A 21202-nucleotide genomic window follows, 5' to 3' on the forward strand; every position below is an offset into this window, starting at 1 on the left:
AAGCTTTGGACATGTCACTTAACATTCTGGTTGCCTAGCTGCTGTGATGTTCTTGTTACAATATTTGAAGTTTTCTTGCTGCCTTTTTTACTTTCTCCCCCTCCCCCCATGGATAGAGAAATTTGTTATTTTTCACATGAAGTCCCATCTGTATTAGTGATTAGTGTTTAGTGAGTTAAGTTGACTACCTCAAGCTGACTATAAGTATTTCTGCTAGCAGCTGACATTGGACAAGGAAAGAAGTAGTAATTGAAGCAGAGAAATTCTTTACTACTTTCCTGTTTTCATGAAAAATTTTCTCAAGGAAGGAAAAAAAAGTGATATATATGACAGAATTGTTTTCTAGCAGTTTTGTCTAAAACTTTCAAAAAAGCCCACCAATAACATCATTTCTTTTATATGGGAAGATGCGTGAAAATGCATTACTGTAACAGTTAATAAACTTTTCTTTTTTTTCCAACTGATCTCTTGTCCTGGTTTCAGCTGGGATAGGTTTAAATTTCTTCCTAGTGCTGTCTTTTGGATTTAGTGTGAGAAGAATGTTGATAACACACTGATGTTTTCAGTTGTTGCTAAGTACTGTCCTAATCCAAGGACAGCTCCCATGCCTACTGACTGAGCTAGGTACACAAGATGGGAGGGAACATAATCAGGACAGCCAGCCCAGCTGGCTAATGGGATAGGTAAATCCAGGAAGTACTGATTGCTACTTGGTTATCGGTCAGCGCGGGTGGTGAGCAATTGCATTGTGCATCACTCATTTTTGTATATTCTATCATTATTTTTATTATTTTCTCTTTTCTGTTCTATTAAACTATCTTTATCTCAGCCCACGAGTTTTTCTCACTCTCACCCTTCTGATTCTCTCCCAGTCCCACCAGGGAGGGGGAGTGAGCGAGCAGCTGCGTGGGGTTTGGCTGCCTGCCAGGTTAAACCACAACATCTCTTCACCAAGATTCAGAACCACAAAAGTTAAATCAGGAAGGAGGAATAATAGTTAGGTTTCCTTACTGACAGAGTCCAACTTTACTGAACATAACAAGAATAAAACGTGACAACAAGGTCTTCACTTGCCTTTTGAAGCCCTTTCTCATCAGTACTCAACCAAAAGCATAGTTGGTATTTCCTTGTGGCCATGCTCGTACAGCTTGCTCAAGCTGATGGTATTATGAAACATCAGCATCAATGGTATGAAGCATGTGTGGAACCTCCATCATGGGAGGTCTTTAGGAATAGACTGGCAGTGCTCATCCTAATGTAGGCCAGGAGGTTTTGGATGACTTTGCTGCAAGGGCACATTGCTGGCTCATGTTCATCTTGGTTTTTGCCAGGACCCCCATGTCCTTTTGTGCCAAGCTCTTTACCAGTTGGTCTGCCCCCAGCCTGTACTGGTGCATGGGGCTATTTCTCCCCAGGTGCAGGACTTTGCATCATGTCCCATCATCAAGGTCATTAATGAAGATGTTAAACATTATTTGATCCCTGGGATACACCCCTACTCACTGGCCTCCAGCTGGACTTCATGCTGCTCGTCATAATCCTTTGAAACTGGCAGTTCATCTAGTTTTCAATCCACCACACTGTGCATTTATCTATTCCATATTTCATCAGTTTGTCTATGAGGATGTTATGGAAGACAGTGTCAAGCGCCTCTCCAAAGTCAAGATAAAGTCCACCAATCTAGTCATTTCACCATGGAAGGCTGTTTGGTTAATCAAGCATGATTTCTTCTACCTAAACGCATATGGACTATTCTGTCACTTTCTTGTCCTTCATATCACAGATTGGTTGAGGTGGGAAGGGACTGCTGGAGATCATCTTGTCCAACCCCCGGCTCAAGCAAGGTCAGGACTTGGCATTTCTCTTTGCAGAACTGCATGAGGTCCCTGTCAGCCTGTTTCTCCAGCTTGTTGAGATCTCTTTGGATGGCAGCACAACCTGCTGGTATATCAGGTGCTCCTCCCAATTTTGTGCCATCAGCAAACCTGCTGAAGGTACACTCTGCTCCATCACCCAAATTCTTAATAAAGATGTTGAATAGCATTGGACTCTGTATTGACCCCTGGGTACACCAGTAGTTATTGACTTCCAACTAGACTTTGTAGTGCTGATCACAAGGCTCTGGGCCCACCTGTTCAGATAGTTTTCAGTCCACCTCACTGTCTGCTCATCAGCTTCTTTATGAGGATCTTATGTGAGACAGTGCTGAAAGCCTTACTGAAGTCCAGGTAGACAATGTCCATTGCTCTCCCCAAATCTACCAAGCCAGTCATTTCATCATAGGAGGTTATCAAGTTGGTCAAGCATGGCTTCCCCTTGGTGAATCTGTACTGACCGCTCCCTCCATGTGTTAGGAATGGCTTCAAGAAGGATTTGCTTCATATCCTTTCCAAGGATTGAGGTGAGACTAACCTGGATTCTTCTTGCTCTTGTTGAAGATAGGAGTGACATTTGCTTTCTGTCAGTCCTCAGGAACCTCTCTTGATCGCCTTGACCTTTCAAAGATAATTGAGATTTCAACAGGCAGCCTCTATTCTGTACCTTGTTCTTGTGGCTAGTAACAAGGTTTTAATCAAAGTATTGACTGTTATTTTTGCAGTGGTAATTGTATCATATGTACAGAGAAGAATTAGCAAAATAGCAAGAAAAAAGTTAGAAGGGAGCAAAGTCTTGTCTCCACAGTAAAGTATGTAAAGTAGGGAGCATAATTTCAATCTGTGATCTATCATCACAATTAATAAACTATCTTTGCAATTTTAACCTCTAATACGAAGCCTGCTGCAAAGTTTAAGGAATAGTGTGATGAGTTTAAGCTTATGTATATAGCCATTACATAGGTTTCTTGATCATCCATAGTCTGTGATATGATTTTAGGATATATTTTCACTCATTATCTTTTGTTTTCACAGGGAGCTTGAATTGTAGCCTCATTGCTCTTTGTGCCCCTTGGAGGTATCTCTTGTAGTATATTTGTAAATGTTGGTGGGCTGTTGTCTAAGGAGAACATCCACCCATGTAGAGTTGTAAGCCCAATTTCTTTATCATCTCTGTAAACATGTCCAACTGTGAATAAAATAATTTTAATTCCCATCTCTGGGTATTCTTCTGGTTTTCCCCTTTTGTGTACCACAAGCTAGTGGTACGCCGGTGAGTGAGAGATGGACCCCTGTGGTCATGTTCCTTGAGTGACTAGAAAGAGGATGTTTGTTTGAGATTACCCTTCAGCACTTTTTAAGCATTAGTGGTTTTTTGCTTTGCAGAATGTGCGTCCAATTAGTCATAGAATTTTAAATGAAAACAGACCTCTGTAAAAACAGAGAATAGGTTTAAAACTGTTTAGGATTTGTAAAATTGTTATTGCCATAAGCTTAAACTGAGTAAGATGTTTCAATTTAGAATGGTCTTGGAAAGGCACTACTAAAATATCTTGGTCCTCTAAATAGTTCTTTTTTTTCTGTGATTGCTCCTAGGTCTAGGCCGCCTTCTGCACATACTATACGCCCATTTGTCAATGTAACCGTTTTCCCAAATGTCCTCTAGATTTCTGCAAGTTTGAAAAACGTGTTCTGCATAATGGTATTCTAAAGATTAAATCAGCATTGTTTTGTTGTGGTTTTTTTTTTTTTTTTTTTACAGTATAGACTTCCAAAAGAACAATCCAATACATAAATTAACTGAAGAGGAACTTCTGGCTTTTACTTCAGTAAGTAACTTATCTGGACTTCTTAGTAAACATGTTTTCACTTAATATTTAAATTAAGTACTAGGCAGTAACCTGTCAATCACATTAATCATGAAACTGTTTGGAAATCAAGTTTGTTTTAGTACTCAGTCATTTAATTAACTTTTTCTTATTTCAAGAAATCAAAGTGATGCTGAAGTTCAACCCAGTTTTCAGCCATCGTCATGCAGGATAAGCTAAACATTTAATTTCACCTGAAAATACACACAAAACATTTTTTTACTTGTTTTTTTTAGTTCTTTTAACTATATGAATTATAATGTAATATTAAACCAAGCATTTTTACAGCAAACTCTTCCTATGACACTAGTGTTAAAAATGCTCTTCTCTGAACAGTGTTTAAGTGGAGTTCTGTCAGATTTATTCAGTCTATGTATCAGATGTTCTACTTAGACATGTTTCTTCCCAGTTCAATGGCTGATTTGCTGCAGAACAATTCTATAACTCCCAAAGAAGCCGTGAAAATTCTAACATTTTTTCAGTGTAATTTTTTTTGCTCAAGACAAAACACGGTTTGCTTCCTTCGTCGATCACTTCCTAGTTTTGTGTGTTTTTCAACAATAGTTTATAGGGGTGGGGGGCTGGAGGAAGAAAGGCCAGTGATTATACTGCCATTTTTGCTTCCCTTCCACAATGTTAAGAGTTCAGCTTTGGTGCAGTAAAGAGGACTTGCTTGCCTACCCAAGCCTTGTAGACCCTTTTGCTACAGTAGTGCCATCTGAAAAAGTAAATTCTTGTTAAGAGTTTGCAGATAGGATCTCAGCAAAAATCGCTTTGATTTCAGTTGAGTTAGAATTTTATTACTGACACTTGTAGTTGTGAAAGGACTGTGGACATTAATCTAAGGTTAACTATGGTAATGTTTTGGCTTTTTTTGTTTTGTGGTGGTAAAAGGAAGTTCAACCTGTAAAAAAGAAAATCCTAATCTTTTTATTAGATAGATAAATGTAAAATAGATTGGTTTTAAAGTAATGTAATTAGTAGTATGCTAGTGCAGTACATATAAGATCTGCATGAGGGAGCTGAGTGAATCACTGTAAAACAGTTTGGTTTATGTAGGTTTTCTATTTGTTGCTACAATGATCATAGTGCTTTCTCATGATGCAGTTTCTGAAGTATTGTGTTTTGAACTACAGTTTTGATTTGTTTTTTTAAAAGGTGGGAATAGAGAGCAGGAAAAAATTGAAATGTAGGAAAAAAGAGACTGTCCACTCTCACTTCATATTGTAGTAATTGAAGTACCCAATAAGGGTATTAAAGAGTTATGTCCATTAAAGGAGAGGAAAAAACTTACAGAAAGAATAAATGTGTACAAAGTAAGGAAACGCACACATAGAAAAGGCCATAGGAATGAAAAAAAGCTGATGAACTGAGTACTGCAAACTTTTTTTAAAAATGGTGAAACTATTACAGTATAATTTTTTGCAAAAATAATGTTAATGCAGATGTATGAAATTTCAAGACGTGCATATAATTTTGTTAAAACAAACCCAAACCCTGCCATTTTTGCTGTTAAAATAATATATTTTAAATTGAGGGTTTTCTGTGAAACTCAGAATTTTGCTTCTCATATTTTATTTCCTGTCAAACTCCCTGGACTTTTCTTGTATGCTCCCTGCTTCAGTCTTCCCACTACCCACTATTGTTTGCATAATTCTTGGGTGGAAATGCAGCCATTATATACCTGAATCTTGAAATAACTTCTCCATATATTCTATCCTTTTAATATTAAATGGAGTGATATTGTGATAACAGAATATCTTTAACAAGATTGGCCCTACTCCTGTAATGGTGTACTTTCCAGAATAACAGTAATGAAACCAGGAGTGGCGTTTAGTTGTTTTAACACTTGAGTTTTCAAACATTTAAACACTTTTCAGGTTTTACAGCAGAGGAGAAAAAGTCAAGGTAGCACACATATACTAGGCAAGAAAGATAATCCGCTTTACTGTCATGTTTTATCTGACATTGCTTGACAGATCATATTACCTATTATCTGAGATGTAAGAGATCTGTTTTGTGAAGTCTTCATAATGATCAGAAAATTAAACTGCAATTTTCTGCCATCTAGTGGCTGATTCCTCAAAAAATCACAGGAGAGCTGATGAACTTGCTTCTTAAATATTTATTGCAGTGACTGGGGGGAGCTTATGTTTTCATTCATTTATTTATTTATCTTTTTATAGAGCTTCTAAGTCAGCTACAGCTTGCTTCACCCTTGTAATATCAGCAGCCACTATCAGGATAGATCTCCAGAGAAACACAGCTGAAGGATATGTGTAGGCTTCCCTATCACTTTGTGCTCTGAGTAGCAAAAAAGAAGGAAATGAACAGGTAAATGAACAGGAATGTAGATCTCACTAGTAGTGCAGAATTCAGTGGACAGCAGTGGCTTAAAGAAGTAGCTGGTAGCCTAAAATTTAAAGGAAACAATAAATTTCAATATCAGAATAGTGTTCTTTTAAACTTTTGCTTAATGTTTCAAAGTTAACTGGATGTAGGGACACAATTCAATCTTCCCATTATTTTCTCTTGATCTTGACCTATGCTCCCAAGACACAAACAAGAAGTTGTTTGATATGTAACGTTATCATCCCAAATCTTTCCTGGAAACTGAAAACAGGAATCAGATATTAGCTTATGTAAGTTCTTTTCAATAAAGGCATCTTTTGTGGAGTTTGCACCTGAGCCTAAAATTGTGGATAGGATTGTGTGCAGAATTTCATGATAAAATCTCTGAGCACTTCTGCATCTTAACTCTGAGTTACTGAGGCAAGCAAATCCATCGCTGTGCTCCCTGGCATTAGGGATGTTCTGTGTGAATGTTAACACAACCTTGGTTCTTACAATGCCTGCTAGCTAAGCAAAGAAGTGGCACCGCAAATGTTATCACTTGTATTTCAGGTATTTACTAAGCTTTGGTACTACCTAGTGAAACAGGCAGATGAGCACTATATTGATGCTGCTCTAGTAATTTCTTTAGCATCATTTAAACTGCTATGTGTGTGTGTGTGTGTGTGAGCAGGCATCTTCTCAGCCTACATGTGGATTCCTAAATCTGCAGGCTGGTTAGATGGTTGTCATGCATTCATCTGATATCTGCTGAAATTTATGTTTCCTGAAGAAAGGAGGGCATTTCAAGATATCTTAGGAAACTTGAGAAATTGTAAGGCGTTTTTAATAGCTCAGTGAATTGTCAAGAGATCCTCTTGCTTTGGACATTGCAAAACAAATGTATGTGACCTGCAATTTCTCTCGAGCAGAGAGAATTGAGGTCCAGTTAGTATGAGAGGGAAAGGATGATCAAAGTAAACTCAAGTAGATTATGTGGTCCTGCCTCATACTAGGTGTAGTTTGGCAAACAGGCATTCTAAACTCCCTTTTATATCTGTAGAAGTTGAAAATTACTAGATCTGTAAGATAGATAGATATCTATAATTTAAACAACATAGCTTACAGTCCTAAAAATAACACTATAAAGTCACTATTAGTTACTGCTTGGTGACTGCAGTCAAATACAAAAGGATTGCTGCTTTTCATTTACTGAAGTCACTTGGGAATAGTTGCCATTGTCCTAAAAGTACTAACTTTTGTAACTGAGAATTACTTTTAGTATTGCTAATTTTTCAAGCAAGGTGTGGGGGTGTATCAAATCCTGTGTACTTGTGCATGTAGTCTCATTGGTTGGGATAGCTCCTCTTGATACAGTAATTTGGACTTCAGTGCTTCAGGTGTTCTAGTCAAATCTGTTCACCTATCATCAGCGTAATATTTCAACTTTTAAGCTGTTTACCTATAGCTGAAATTAGATACATTTGATTTTCTTCTTTTTTCCTGCTTATAGTTAAATTGTTGATTTGATATCTTTACATGAGAAGTAATGTAGCTCACGTGCACGTGAGAATAAACACAAAATGAAACATTTGATTTTAAGGGGAATTAAATATTCTTTTTCTCATGCACAACAGTTTAGGGGTACAGTTACAATGTTTTAAATTAATTCTATTATGGAGCACTTGGTCTCCTAAGAAAACTAAGATCTTATTTAGAAATCAAGTATCACACAAGCTGTTTCAGAGACACAGTTATGCATATGATATTTGGCAAACTTTCTGATTTAGCTAACTGAATATTGCATTTAAAAACCATTTTTAAGAGAGGAAAAGAGGGACAGTAAACCAGTAGTGAAACCCGGTGCTTCTCTGTTAGAATTACTGGTTTCTTCCTTATAATAAACTTTTTTGTCCAGAGCTTTCTGTATAGGAATTAGGAAGTATATGATGCAAGAAACCAAAGAACTAACTTAGTACTGCTTTCACATGGAGGTTTTGTAGCTTAGTTTACTCCTAGCTCCCCAAGTTAGTTTTACAATGCCTAAATATGCTTCTTTATCCCATCTTTCATTTCAGTGGATTGTTTTTAATGTAAAAAAACAAATGTGAAGTCTGCTGGGTTTTATATTGGGCAGCAGTTTTTCCCTAGAAGTTCACAAGTACATCACTGATCTCTGTATATCAGTGGTCCAAATACTTTTTTAGGAAAAAAAAAAAAATCCTTTTCATAAATGGCAAAAGTAGGATCTTAAAATCACTTCTATTAAATATTTGCTGTTTGCATTATTTTGAATAGGTAGTGCAGTTAAGACAATATACCAAAGAGGAGATGAAATGAACAACACTGTTACATAAATGTACATGATATTTCAGTATATTTTTTTTAAAGAATTTTTTAAAAATTACATTTAAAGCTTTATAAAAGATGTCCGTCATGTGGACATAAGCTTTAAAATAGGAAACTAAAAAGTATTTCTGAAATGTAAAAGAGTTCCAGGAACATATGAAAGCTTTATGTAAGAACTGGTAAATCTTCCTTTATGTTTTAATTTTAAGATTATGCAGTTCTTGCAGGGAAATAGGGAAAGGATTAAATACTGGATGGTGTTGCATTTTTCTCTTACAGAAGAGGAAAATGTTTTTAAAAAAAACACTGATAAGATTAGACTCTGCAATACAAGTTCTTAAAGCTTTATAGAAAGCTTATACTATAGCTTATAGTTTACATACTGGGGAGGCAACTCAGTGTTTCATAGTCTGATATGACACTCCAACAGCATACCCAGGATTAAGGAGCTGCAGCTGGTCCTTAACATTACCCCTTCCATCTGTCCTAGCCCTCGCTTTGTCCAGGAGAAATGGGCTTTGTGGTAAATGTGATGAGCACTCAGCCTAATGTGGGAGACTATTACTTTTTTCCCTTATTAGTGTGTTATGATCAAGGGACTTTGAGCAACAGTATTAACCTATAGGGGACAGAGGAGAAAAACCAACCAGAAACTGTGCAAGAGAAGCCTCTTGCTTTGTGCTTCCCACACCTTAGCCCCGTATTTGTATCCTTTGGAATCCATGGAAGATGAGAAGGGAAAGAAAAGGGGCTGTGGAAAATTTAGTTGCATTGGTTTGTTATACTCCTGAGACTTCTATGATTTATGGAGAACAGAGCAGTTGGTTTCTTTATTAAGTGGTGAAAACTGGGAAAAGGAGGCTCTGGCAGCTCTTCTGACTTATCAACACTTTGAACAGGTGAGGATGTCTTTTAAAGAGGAAAAAAAAGTGTAATAGCTTTTATTTTGCTCAGAGTACAAAACTTAAAAAATTTTTCACCATCTTCTAATAAAAATACCTGATCATTCTGAAATTGTTCCAATAATGCCATGCAGGATACCAAGGTCTGATCAAGGACTTGGAGAATGTGGAGGGAGTCTGTCAAAATCCAAGGAATACTGTGTATTCCAAAGATGGACCTGATGGGAATGCTTCATGTCTTCTGTTTTTCCACTGTGTTGAGCAACTGATTCCATAAGAGACTGTTTTTACAAAGGCATTTGAGAATGGTTGGACAGATTTTTTTTTCAGAAGTGGGCATTTATTGAGTGTAATAGAAACTGATGTTGTATGGTACTCTTGAAAATCACAGCAAAGAATTATAGTGCACTTTTTATTGAGTGTGTGTGTATATGCATATATGAATACTTTTTCTGCTTTTCGCTGTAAGAAGGGGGCTTTGGGAGGCGGGAGTGGAGGGTGGAAGTGGGAATGCTTTGTTTTTCTCATCTTTTCTATGGCATTTGTGATATTAATGTGGAACTAGGGAGCAATCAAATCACGGCATATGATATTTTTAATGTTAAGCCTTTCTGACAAAATCTCTATAAAACTAACATGCCAATTTGGTTTCTAAAGAGAAGTTGTTTATATAGCTTAAATAAAAGCAGTGCATTTTTCTCTGCTGAGAAAATGGCTGCAGTTTTCTTTATGTTTTATAACCAGCAAGAGTATTGAAAAGCTCATTAAGAGTGCCATGTGTCTCTACTGCTGTAACTTTCGTGGCTTTATAAAAAGTCTCTTTCACTTCTTTTCTAAGCTATGTTGCCCATTTTGAATAGCCTCTGTTGGTTACAAGATTGTAACACTGCAAAGACTTTCTGTCAGCAAAGCTCTGCTAGTACTAGTAAGACTTATTTTTTAGGTAAATGAATTCAAAGCTGTTCTATTCTTTTTTTCTTTCTTGTTTTTCTTCTAAGCACTTTTATTCAAAAGTCTGAATCATTTTCCAGGAATGTCAGGATCTAAACACTTGCTGCTAATTTGATGCATGTATGCTTTCTGGCCCATCACGCATTACTGGGAAATCTGATTGAGTATAACAAAAGAGAAGCTGCCTCTTTCTGGTGAAGTATCATGTGCAAAGACTCAACTAGATTTCTTGGAAGCTTATTCACAAAATGTCTGGTACTTATGCTTACAATGTATCGTGGATAGGAAATTAACCTAGTGTTGTCAGTTATTTTTGCTGCTGTTGTATTTAGATGTTTTATGGTAAAGTAACTGGGTGCTGTAGTACATGTGTTGCAGGGCAGGGGGGAAGCTTGCATTCCGTTCCAAAACTGGGAATAAGTAACAGTCTGTTTGAAGTTGTTTTATTTTACAAAATATCAGATTTCAACATAATTGACACTTTTATCCCTTTCAACTTTGTTCTCCTCTGTGGTCTACATTCTTCCCAGTCCATGGGATCCACAGCTCTGCTTGCATCATATCTTTATAGGAGATGATTCCTGATTTATTGTGTGCCTTTCTGAGCAGGAAGAAATTTGGGATAGCCTTTCTATAGAATAGCCTTTCTATAGAATAGCCTTTCTATAGAATACTCTGCTCTGTCGTACAATTTGTATAGAATTACTCAAGCGATAGATTTTAGTGGTCTCACTGAAACCGCATTGGTAAGAGAACATGAAAATCATGTTTAAATATTAATAGATTATTTGCTTGTCTAAGGGTTTGAGAAGTTAAGCAGACAAATTTGATGACAGTTAGTAACATTTTTTCCCACAGCAGCTTTTCTTCTCCCCCTCCTCCTTCCTCTTTATCTATCAGCAGCTCACTTATTTTTTCTAGCAACCTCTCTGACAGCCAGTTGACATGTCGCAGACTTCCCTTCCCCTTCTTGTGTCCTTCACCAGTTATAACTATTATAATTTACTTCAGCAAGAAAGATTTCATTGCAACAAGATGAAATTAAACCCCCTGTTCAACAAAATGCTGTCTGAGGTATCATCTGAAGGAAATAAGACATTCTCACTACTCTGTGCAGTGCTTAGTACTCGCTTTTTGACAATATTCTGATGATCAATGATTCAGTTCATGTGTTATCAGTACTAGCAGCCACTTTTTTTTAGTGATTTATGTTCTACAGATCTGCCTGTTTGGGTGGCGAGGGGGCAGATGAACTAAACAAGGGGTAAATCCAAGTCTCCCTTTTTTCAAAATAAACTTACATTTTTGTTCTTTTACCATATGTGAGGAAGAATTATTTTTAAAGTTTATTTAGCTGTCCTAATGTCTTGCCCTCATCTCCTCTGCCTAGTTTTAGTGTTGTCCCTTCATTTGGTTTTTTCCTAACCCAACATTTCAACCCAACAATCTTGCTTGTTCCATAGCATCTGAAAAAATGAAGGTAGTTGAATTCTTTTTCGCTGGTCAACTTTCTACTGTCTCTAAGCAACTGAGTTTAATTTTCTCTGATCATATCATGTCTGTAGTTTGGATTGGAAGTAGAACATTTCTCATATGAGCACCCCAGACGTTCTTTCTGGTCTACATTAAAGATGAAATATTGAAAAAGTAGCAGATTTTTTTTTACTTACTACACAATTTAGCATAGAATGCCATAGTCCTTGATTGCAGTCATGAAGTATGTATTTTTTCTTTCCCCCGAAGGTGTCTGAAGTTTGCAAATCTGATACTCTGTTTCATTTATCATCACTAAAATGTCACTGTGGTTTTTTTTTTAAAGAAAAACAGATGCAGTCACTTCTAGCTATTCTTCTATTCTAGGTGCTTTGGGAAAAAATAAGATGAACTCGATAAGAAATAAATCTATATTACCCTGCTTCTGCATTAATTTCTTTTTCTATTCCCCCAAAACTAGGGATGAAATGAAATGTCTCCAATGATTTTTCTCCTCTTTTTTTTTTTTTTCCCCCCTTTGGTCTTTTTAGTCCTGAAATTTTAGGTAACCAAGCTACTGGAAGGGATTTCTAATTGGTATTTTCTTCTGGGGATTTACTGACGGTCAATTTAAGATTTTTGTGGGGAAAAAAGAAGTTTAATCAAGTTCTAAATCTATAAACCATGGGCTTTTGAAAGGAGATGTGAAGGGGAATGATTTGGGGGTTTTTATCTATTTTTGAAAGATTTTCCTGAACAAACACTTATAGCTTAGATTTAGCAAAATATCCATTTGCATGCTTAGCTGTCCTCATTTGAGTAAACCCCGTTCTGTTCAGCAGTGATCTTGAGTATGTTTTTGCACAGTGTGCTGCCCTTGTAGAAGTAGTTAGTTGACTTCAGTATGTTGTGGAAAAGCATGACGCCATCTATCTTATATAAGGATGAAGGTTAAGCAGCTCTGATTCTGGTATTTCTATAGTATTTCCTTTCTTGTCTTTTATTAAAAGCAGCAAGTTTAAATAGTAAAGTGGAACTTTCAAGTGCTGTTGACCAGAAATTAAGATGTTAAGATTAAATTAATCTGTGAAACATTTAAATACATCTACATGGAGGTTGTATGCATATTTATTTTACTTGTATTTACAGAATGCCTGAATTCGACTACTGATCATGTACTAATACATTATGACTAAAGGGGGGGAAAAAAGCATGTATTTTTGCCAGCAAACCCCATCAGCTTTTTTCTTCCACAAATACATTTTTACTAGGATAACTTACATACTGATAAGCAAAATGTTATTTTGAATAATTATTTGTAACATCAAAAATGCAAGAAAATTTCATAAGGTAATTTGCATGAAGTGTTTGTGACCCTTATGAAAACTTATTTCCAGTTGTGCGAATACAAGAATTGGAAAGGTTCATATTCTGTTTATGAAGGTTAGCCCACTGCATCAGGAAATAGAAGCAATGCCAGCTCATTTAGTGGACCATTCATGCAATGTATATCATAAATGAGTCTCATGATTATTGTGAGAAAATTCAGACTTTTTTTCTGTGTGTAATTTATATGCTTAGCATATATGATAATATGGTATGGCATAAATACTTTGGAGATGTCTGGATTGGCTGCATTAATCATGGCAAGTAGAGCTGTTAGTTATGAAGACTATTCAAATAAACACCGATAAAATTTAAAGCATCATGTTCTATTTTTTTCAATTTGCAAAAATGTTTTAAAAATTTTTAAACTCTTTAATGTTTTTCTCTCTGTGAAGCTGAGATTTGAGCCCTTTTCTGAACGGAAATAAAAATCAGGACACCAGATATTAGTTGGTGTATTTTGACATATTTGAGAAGACTTTAATCCTTGTCTGTATTATCCCTAAGCATGTACTGCATTAATTAAATTGGAGCTTGAGCTTTTTTTCTTGAAAGACTTCATGTTTTGTGTCAGCTAGATTTTTCTTCAGTACATTTGTCAGAATGTGTTGACCAACATATTCTACAATGACTTCTATCTAGTCTAGACAAAAGAGGAGAGAGAAAGTAACTTTTACAGATTTCTCTAAGTAGACTGTGAAAGATTTTTCTGCGCTGTAAAATAAGATGTTTGATTTTAAAATTACAACACTCAGACAGAAACAGCACATGTATTTGCCTTCCCCCAAATTAGTATCGTACCTGTTTTTTTATCATTGGCTAAAACTGAGTATGTTTTCTTTGCTTTTTAGTTTAATATGTCGGTGGAAACACTTTCAGTTTTAGAATAAAAGAAGGAAATATGTTTAGAAAACTGTTTTTGTTTTGAACATCTTGCATGGTTGAAGCTCTTTAATAGCTTAGTAGTAAGATTCAGAAAGCAAGCAAGGTCATTTAGTTGCTGGAATAAGGTAATATTTCTCATCTTACAGCTTATTGTGTAAGAATTGCAGTGAGTGTATTTATTTGTCTGTATATTCTGTATCTTTCCCTCATGTAATAGTAGGCAAACGTTTATTTATGTGTGTGTTGAATCTCTAACAGAGCTGGGAAAATGCGAAGCTTGGAGGTGCCTAACTAAAAAGATGGCCTCTTTTGTTTGTCTAAGGAAAATGTCTTGTAGCTTCTTCATCCAGTTTTCACAGTTATTTTAATAACTGCTGTTGTTTATGTGCATAATACAACTGGACAGGTACTAGACTGTTGTGTTTGAATCTTAATCCATTACAGCTCATGCTTTTAACTTCTTTCAAGTCTAAGCACATCCCAGACATTGCCTTTGGTCTGTAATAAATATATTCAGAGTACAGCTTCTTTCTACACAACTGTGTCAGATTTAGGAACGTTACTCACTTTTGCCCACCAAGACAGGATTTTCTTTCATGCTCCCCAGCAGTCTCTCACTCTTTTTTTTTCAGTATTAGTCACTTGTGCCTATGTCAGCTTCCCTTTTTGTTTACTCATCCATGCCATATTCCCCTCAGCCCTCCTTTGTCGCTCTCGCCTCCTGTTTATCTGAATTTCACTCTTGCTCTCATCATTCCTTTCTTTCTCACATATTTCTGACCCTATTTTTATTCCTTTCCTTCCTCGCTTTTGGTTGCTGCTTAAGGAGTTTGTCTTCTTTCAGGATCATTGTGTCTTCAGTCTCTGAAAGGAAGGTGGCTGCAGCTTTGTCTTGCTCCTGGAAACAACTTTTGCACATAAGGTTTAAAGCCAGGCTGCTGGTGACCTCCAGCAGCTTGATCCTATTGCATGTAATGAGAAAAGTAGCTCTTTAAAGAGATAGACGACTTCTGCCGGTGAAGTCAGGAATTCGAAGAATTCAGAACTCAAGTATTTTTAAATGGACATCAAGACTTGTTAATATGCTCTTTCCTGGGAAACTGCTGAGTCTGTCCTAGAACTCTCACTGAAATTGTCATCTCCGCATTTTGACCCTATCCACTTAGCCTACCAAACAGTAGGCTTATTGAATGCCTCTTGCATTCAACATGTTACGCTCATTTGTGAACACCAAGTATTGCAATATGTAGATTGCTGAATAGTAGAGACTGTTGTAGACAGAATTCCTGTGGTGGATGCTGGCATTCAAAACAGAGGAAAAACAGGTATGACACACTCCCTGTAGAGTCCTGTCTGGCATTGTGTGGATTTTCCTCTGCTGTGCCTCCCTGTTCTTCTGCAGACAGCTGTTCTTAAAAACTGAAGGTCGTGAAGATGTTTTACAGAAATTCTATACTTTTTTCTGACATGGCTTAATAGTAAAGTCAGTGTCAGCCTTACTATAAATCACTGCTTTAGGCATGTAATTCTTCCTGAATTTTTTTGGCTGTTCCTGTTACAGAAAAAAATGTAGTAGCTGATTTTGACTAGTTGACATTATTATAGGATGGATTCACAAATGGCATTTTTATAATGTAAAAACTGTATGCAACTGTTAAAGTATTCTTGTCGTGCCATTGATTAATCTTAAAGTTCTGAAATTATGAAAACATTTAAATTGATTCTTTTCAAGAAGATCATTTTATGCCTTTTACTGAGGATGTGAAGGGAGCTTTTAAGGCTCCATTGTGTTGTATAATTTCTATGGTTGTGCTCCAAATCTGTCTGAGAACCAGTATTTTTGCTACCCTACATTGTCTTCCTGCAAATGATACTCAGTTAAGGTATTTTAAGGATAATTATTGTAAATGGAGATTTGTCCTGAAGTTATCGTTGCAAAAGTAAAGATAAGAGTTTCTGTTAGAGTGAGAATCTATGCTGCATCAGATAGCAGCAGTGTATAAAGCAGTATTCTTCCAGAGGCTGTCGATAGACCAAATAAACAGAAAACATCACTGGCAGTCTACGGGGAAAAAACATAATGATGGAAAAAACATAGTGGTGAGCTCACAAATGCAAGTAGGCAGACAGAACAGACAAATCCCACCACCCTGGGGCAGTTGCATAAGGATGCAGGATCTGTCAGGCCTAAGGGATTTTTCCAGTGGTCCGGAGTGCTGCAAACATTGGGTTTGCCCTGAACAGTTCAAACAAGCAAAGAAGCAGAAAAGAAGAAACGGGAACCTTAATGTGTAGCCTTACCTGGATTTTGCTGAGTAAGAAGTACTATTTTAAAAAAATGTGATAATAATAATACATGCTTAGAAAGAGTTGACCAACCTAAAGAAAGTATTGACAAATCATGGTTCTTGTCTGTAGACACGGGCAGCAGTACCAGAAATGGAAAGATGAAAAGTCATAACTGACTGTCTCCCTGAGGAATAAATTTCTATCAGCAGAGGACAGGTTAACCTATAGCACTGTCTGTTCCAAAAATGCTCCTTGTTAGAGGAGAGGCAAGGCGGAGGGTGGGGTGGAGCAAGCAGGGCAGGGGATTTAAGAGCCTACTGTGGTAGTTTCCAAGGGAATACCTAGCAGCGGGTACAACATGTTTCTTCTCCCACATGGCTGATCTGAATGGAACAAGTTAGAAAATACTCTCCGTTGGCACTGATCTTTTATCTTTCACCCTCTTTTCAGTCATTTGCTTTGTTTTTCTTGAGGCCTAACAGATTGCGAGTCCTCAGATAGGACGTACCGTTGCATATAGTCCTGAAATTGTCTATCTTTAAAATACAGTATCTAACCATTCTCAAACCAAATTCACTGTTTTACTTCCTGTGCAGAGAGCAATTTCTGTAATATGCTTTTCTGTTTTTCAGGATATTATCAAAAGAGCACATGATGTGTTCAGAACCTTGGCATAGATGATGAAATTCCTGAGGCCGAGCAGTTAAAACGAGAAATTCACTGTTGTTTAATACCAATGGAAATCCTTATTATTGGTACCAAAGAGTTAAAGTCTAGTCTTTTGAATCCAAAAACCTGATTTATTGCTGTTGAGATTGGGCCTTAGGAAATAAATGCAGTACTGTGATGTGGTGTGGAAGTCTGTACTTATGCTGTTTCAGGAGTAAGTCCAAACCACAGACCTGAAAAAGACAATGCTACTACAGTCAAGTCTGGCTAAAGTTGTTTTCAGCATAACACAGAATAAGTGATATGTTTGGCGCAACAGAGTGAGTGTCAGTAATATGGCTGGACTCCATTCTGAGTGAAAATAGGAGCCATATCATATGTGGTTTATCCTTCGCTAGTCATTGAAAGCAGATTCGTTTAAATAAAACAGTATCTTCTTTCTTCATGACATTTCCTTTTCTCCTCTAGTTTCTTCCTTCTCCTAAAAAAAATTAATTGACAACCTCCAAGGAAACTTAATTCTGAACTTAAATAGTCTCTCAAAATGAAAAGGGAAAAAAAACCAAAATACAATCCCAAAACCAGCTTAAGCAACAGCATGAAAAATTACTCTTTTTTTAACTCTTACAAGAGGATACAATATGTATACCACTTAATATCATCGCAGAGTGTTAAGCTCTTAGAAACTTGCTAAATATCAGCCCACCAATGCCTGTTAATGTGGAAGAAAATTTAAATAATTTTGGACATCCAGGATAGATATGCAGTTTGGATGTATAAGCAGAACTGAACAAATAATTTGACACTCAAATAATACCTTTGTACTACTACTAGAAAGTAGAAAATCCTAAGGGGAAAAAAGCATTAAAACATTTTCCTAGCAGAACCTGATTTGAGTTGATTTTTCCATTGTGTCTAAAATGACTTTGAATTGTGATATTTGTTCCTTCCATAGGTCTCTCTGAAAGTTACATACCTGCATGTATGCAAGTTAAATAACAGATTGTGTTATGCAGAATCAAAGAATCATGTTTATAGCTCACTGTGTCTCCCTACTTTTTGTTTTATTTTTGTTCCATGCAAGCTAATGTGAGCTTGCTTTTCTGTGTTTCTGTTATATTTAAATCCAAACAAAGCTTTCTTTGAGTCTTTTATTGTTTCCACTGAAAATTCTTCAGTAGTCGTAAATCTTTGTACTCCTTTCACGTAGCTTTTTCTGTGGAACATATGAGGCTTCCCTTGCAAGGGAATGTTTCTCTAGTGCTCGTTTTCTTTGACCTTTTTGTCTGTGAAGTATATAATACAGGGGGCACTGGGCTGCCATTTCAGTTTTATCTGCAGAGCTATGTTCACACCCAGCTGGAAAGACAATCATCACGTGCTTGTGTTTCTTCTACTTCTGACTAGAGATCAGATTCCAGTATAACTATGTCCGCATCAAATGACCCCCTTTAATTTCATTTTCTTAATACAGACAATATTTGCGTGTTTCTGAGTTGCAGGGTTATGGAGTGAGACAGGAGATTTTCCAAGGAAAACTATAGAAACATCCAACTTAAGTGACAGCTCAGGAAATTCTTGATGTGTATTCAGAAGACGTAAAGACTATAGAGGGAAGAAGAAACAGATATGGACTGAGCTTTGGACATAAACATTGTTCTAACAAGTGCTTAACCATTTCCTTCTACACTGTGAAAAGTGTACTTGGGGAGTGGGAGAGAGAGTTGTTTTGATTGGTATTCTTTCTGTGTGTGAGGAAATGTACATGGAAGCAGAAGGAGGGAAAAAGAAAAATGCAGCCTTTTACAGAACAACATTTTATATCTGTTAGTAAAAGCAGCAGATGTAGATCTTTTATATGTTTCTTTTCACTCCCTGTCCTTCAAAAATAAAATAAAATTCACTGCAGAGGAGAGCTGGCCTAGGGATACTTCAGGTTTCAAATGAGACGGTCATGGAGAATGGAAAGGGAAGTTGGATGTTCTCCTAACTGACGATACTTACAAGAACCAAGACCAGAGGTAAGGCAGCCTCATTTTACCTGAATGTTACCTATGTTGCCTTTGCTAGAGAAAACAAGATGAACAAACAAGCTGTGAAGTCTGAGGATATTTTGTTTTGGGAAGTCATCCTTTTTCCCCCATCAGGACTTCTAGCCATATTGTCAGCTGAGTATTGACTGAACAAAGGAAAAGGGTGCTAGTGAATATGGACTATGTTACTCTGTTGCTGAGAAGCAGCTGTGTTGGGTTTTTTCAACAAAGAATGCTTTCTTTTAAGGGTAGGTAGAAGAGATAGCTGAAGAAAGATACTGAAGCGTCTTGATACTTCTAATGAGGATAGTAACACAGTATCTTTGAGCAGATAACAGATTATAGACTTTGCAATGTGTTGGCAGAGTTGAACTTTTGAAAGTAGCAGATGCATTTATTTTGCAAAGAATTCACTCATGATTCTGTTTTCAGTACTCCTTTCCAATATCTTCAGTGAAAAGAGACAATGTGTAGTCCTTTTAATGCAAATTATTCTTTACTTTCTTTGGTTGGCTTTTATAGTGCCATCTACAGAAATATGATTAATTGTCTTACTTTAGAGGAAATGAAGAAGAGTTGTACACAATGGGGTGTTTTGTTCTTTTTAAAGAGACCGTTCACTTTAGTATGGGACTACTAATTCATATTCCCTTACATCTACTGTTGGTATACCAGCTAGTATAATACTGAAACTGATTAAATCAGTGCAAACACTTACATTTTTCTCAACTTGGTCCTTGCCTTGAGTTAAAAACTACAGCAGGATGTGAGGTGCACCTTGCTTTGAAATCTGTGGTTTATAAAGTCTGGTTTAGAGCATATCTTTTCCACCACCCAGATGGAACAGTCATTCCAGAGGTGTCTGCAGCCCCATGACAAACTCAAGGAAACCAAATGAGATTTAAGACTGGAAGATACAATAAAATTATTGACAACTTGTTTAGAGGAATTGTTGGCATTAAGCACCTCAACTGGGCCTTTAACCGATGTGCATAAGCTAGGAACCTCATTTCCTTCATAAAGTCAGTGAAGAGTAAGAGGCTTTCTTAGGGAACCTGTAAGATTGATGTTTGTTCAAAATGGTCCTTTTAGGGAACCTTCTTGTCATCGCTACCTGTGTAAAAAGACCCAGGGGGACTAACTTCCAAGCTTTCCTGCCTGATTTTTTATTCCTTGAATTCCTAGGAACTACAGAAATGGCACAAAATCCAGCACAATTTCCAAGCTGACCTAGCATAAATAATTGCCCAGAAGCTATTCTTTGCAAGGTAGATATCGGAAGGAGTAAGAGTTACTGCTTAAAACCAGTGCCATGGAGGGGAAATATATTCATAATGTTTAAAAGGATGGAATATGAGGATTCCTTTGGGTGGATGTTATCAACGGCTACCCATTTGCTACAGAACACTATTTGAGTGGTGTAAAAAAAAAAGCTGTGGAAAATACAGTTAAAGTGAAATGACGCTAACCTTCTTGTATACAGTAGTGGAATATTTTGTAAGTCTTGTGAGAAGAAAATTTATTCCTGTCTTCCCTTCTAACTTTTGAGTTGATTAAGCCAGCTGCTGCATTATATTGTATTTAATGTACCTTCAGATATGATAATTTCTAGATATGATAAATTCCAGAGAGAGTCAGTAACCTGCAAACTGAGATTAAATGAGAAACTTAAGAACTTTAAATTGCATTTAGGTAAGTGCAATGTAATTGCTGCTATATTGAGTCTAGCATTCATTTCTAAATCAGTTTAATATAGTCTAAATAATTAACTGTTTAACTAAGAGGTTTTTAACTTCTTTGCATACATTTTGCTTTATAAAGTGTGTAGAGACAAAAAAGAAACTTGTTACAACTCTTCATAGCTACAGATGGCGAAAAAAGGAACTGTCCATTTTGTGTGTGTGTGTATACATATATTTCATTTTAAAACTCTCAGAATTAATATTTTATTTCAAATGCATTCAATTATCCAAGACTGTGAAATTATATATGTGAAAGAATCTCATTCAAACACACTGAAGTATATAAAAATGCAAAAAAATCAGATAGTGTGTTCTTGTTTTAGCAGTCAAATTCAGCAAAAGGTACTCTGTACTTACAATGATGTAATGTTACAACTTGAGTGCCGAGGCTACCAGACAAGACTAGACAAAGCAAATTTTAAAAATACCATTCTAATTAAATTAGTCCCT

The 21202-nt window shown here is 36.5% G+C and overlaps 1 protein-coding gene across 1 annotated transcript in view; it reads left to right on the forward strand.

Annotated features, from left to right (window-relative positions):
• TTC27 (tetratricopeptide repeat domain 27) overlaps window positions 1-21202 on the forward strand; it is a 138252-nt gene that overhangs the window by 43118 nt on the left and 73932 nt on the right. Inside the window, exon 9 of the mRNA XM_075146694.1 lies at window positions 3637-3703. Within this exon, the coding sequence (XP_075002795.1) occupies window positions 3637-3703 (67 nt within the window). The remainder of the gene's footprint in view (window positions 1-3636; window positions 3704-21202) is intronic.

The sequence above is a fragment of the Calonectris borealis genome, chromosome 3 (assembly GCF_964195595.1).
Source record: "Calonectris borealis chromosome 3, bCalBor7.hap1.2, whole genome shotgun sequence".
Classification (NCBI taxonomy): Eukaryota; Metazoa; Chordata; class Aves; order Procellariiformes; family Procellariidae; genus Calonectris; species Calonectris borealis.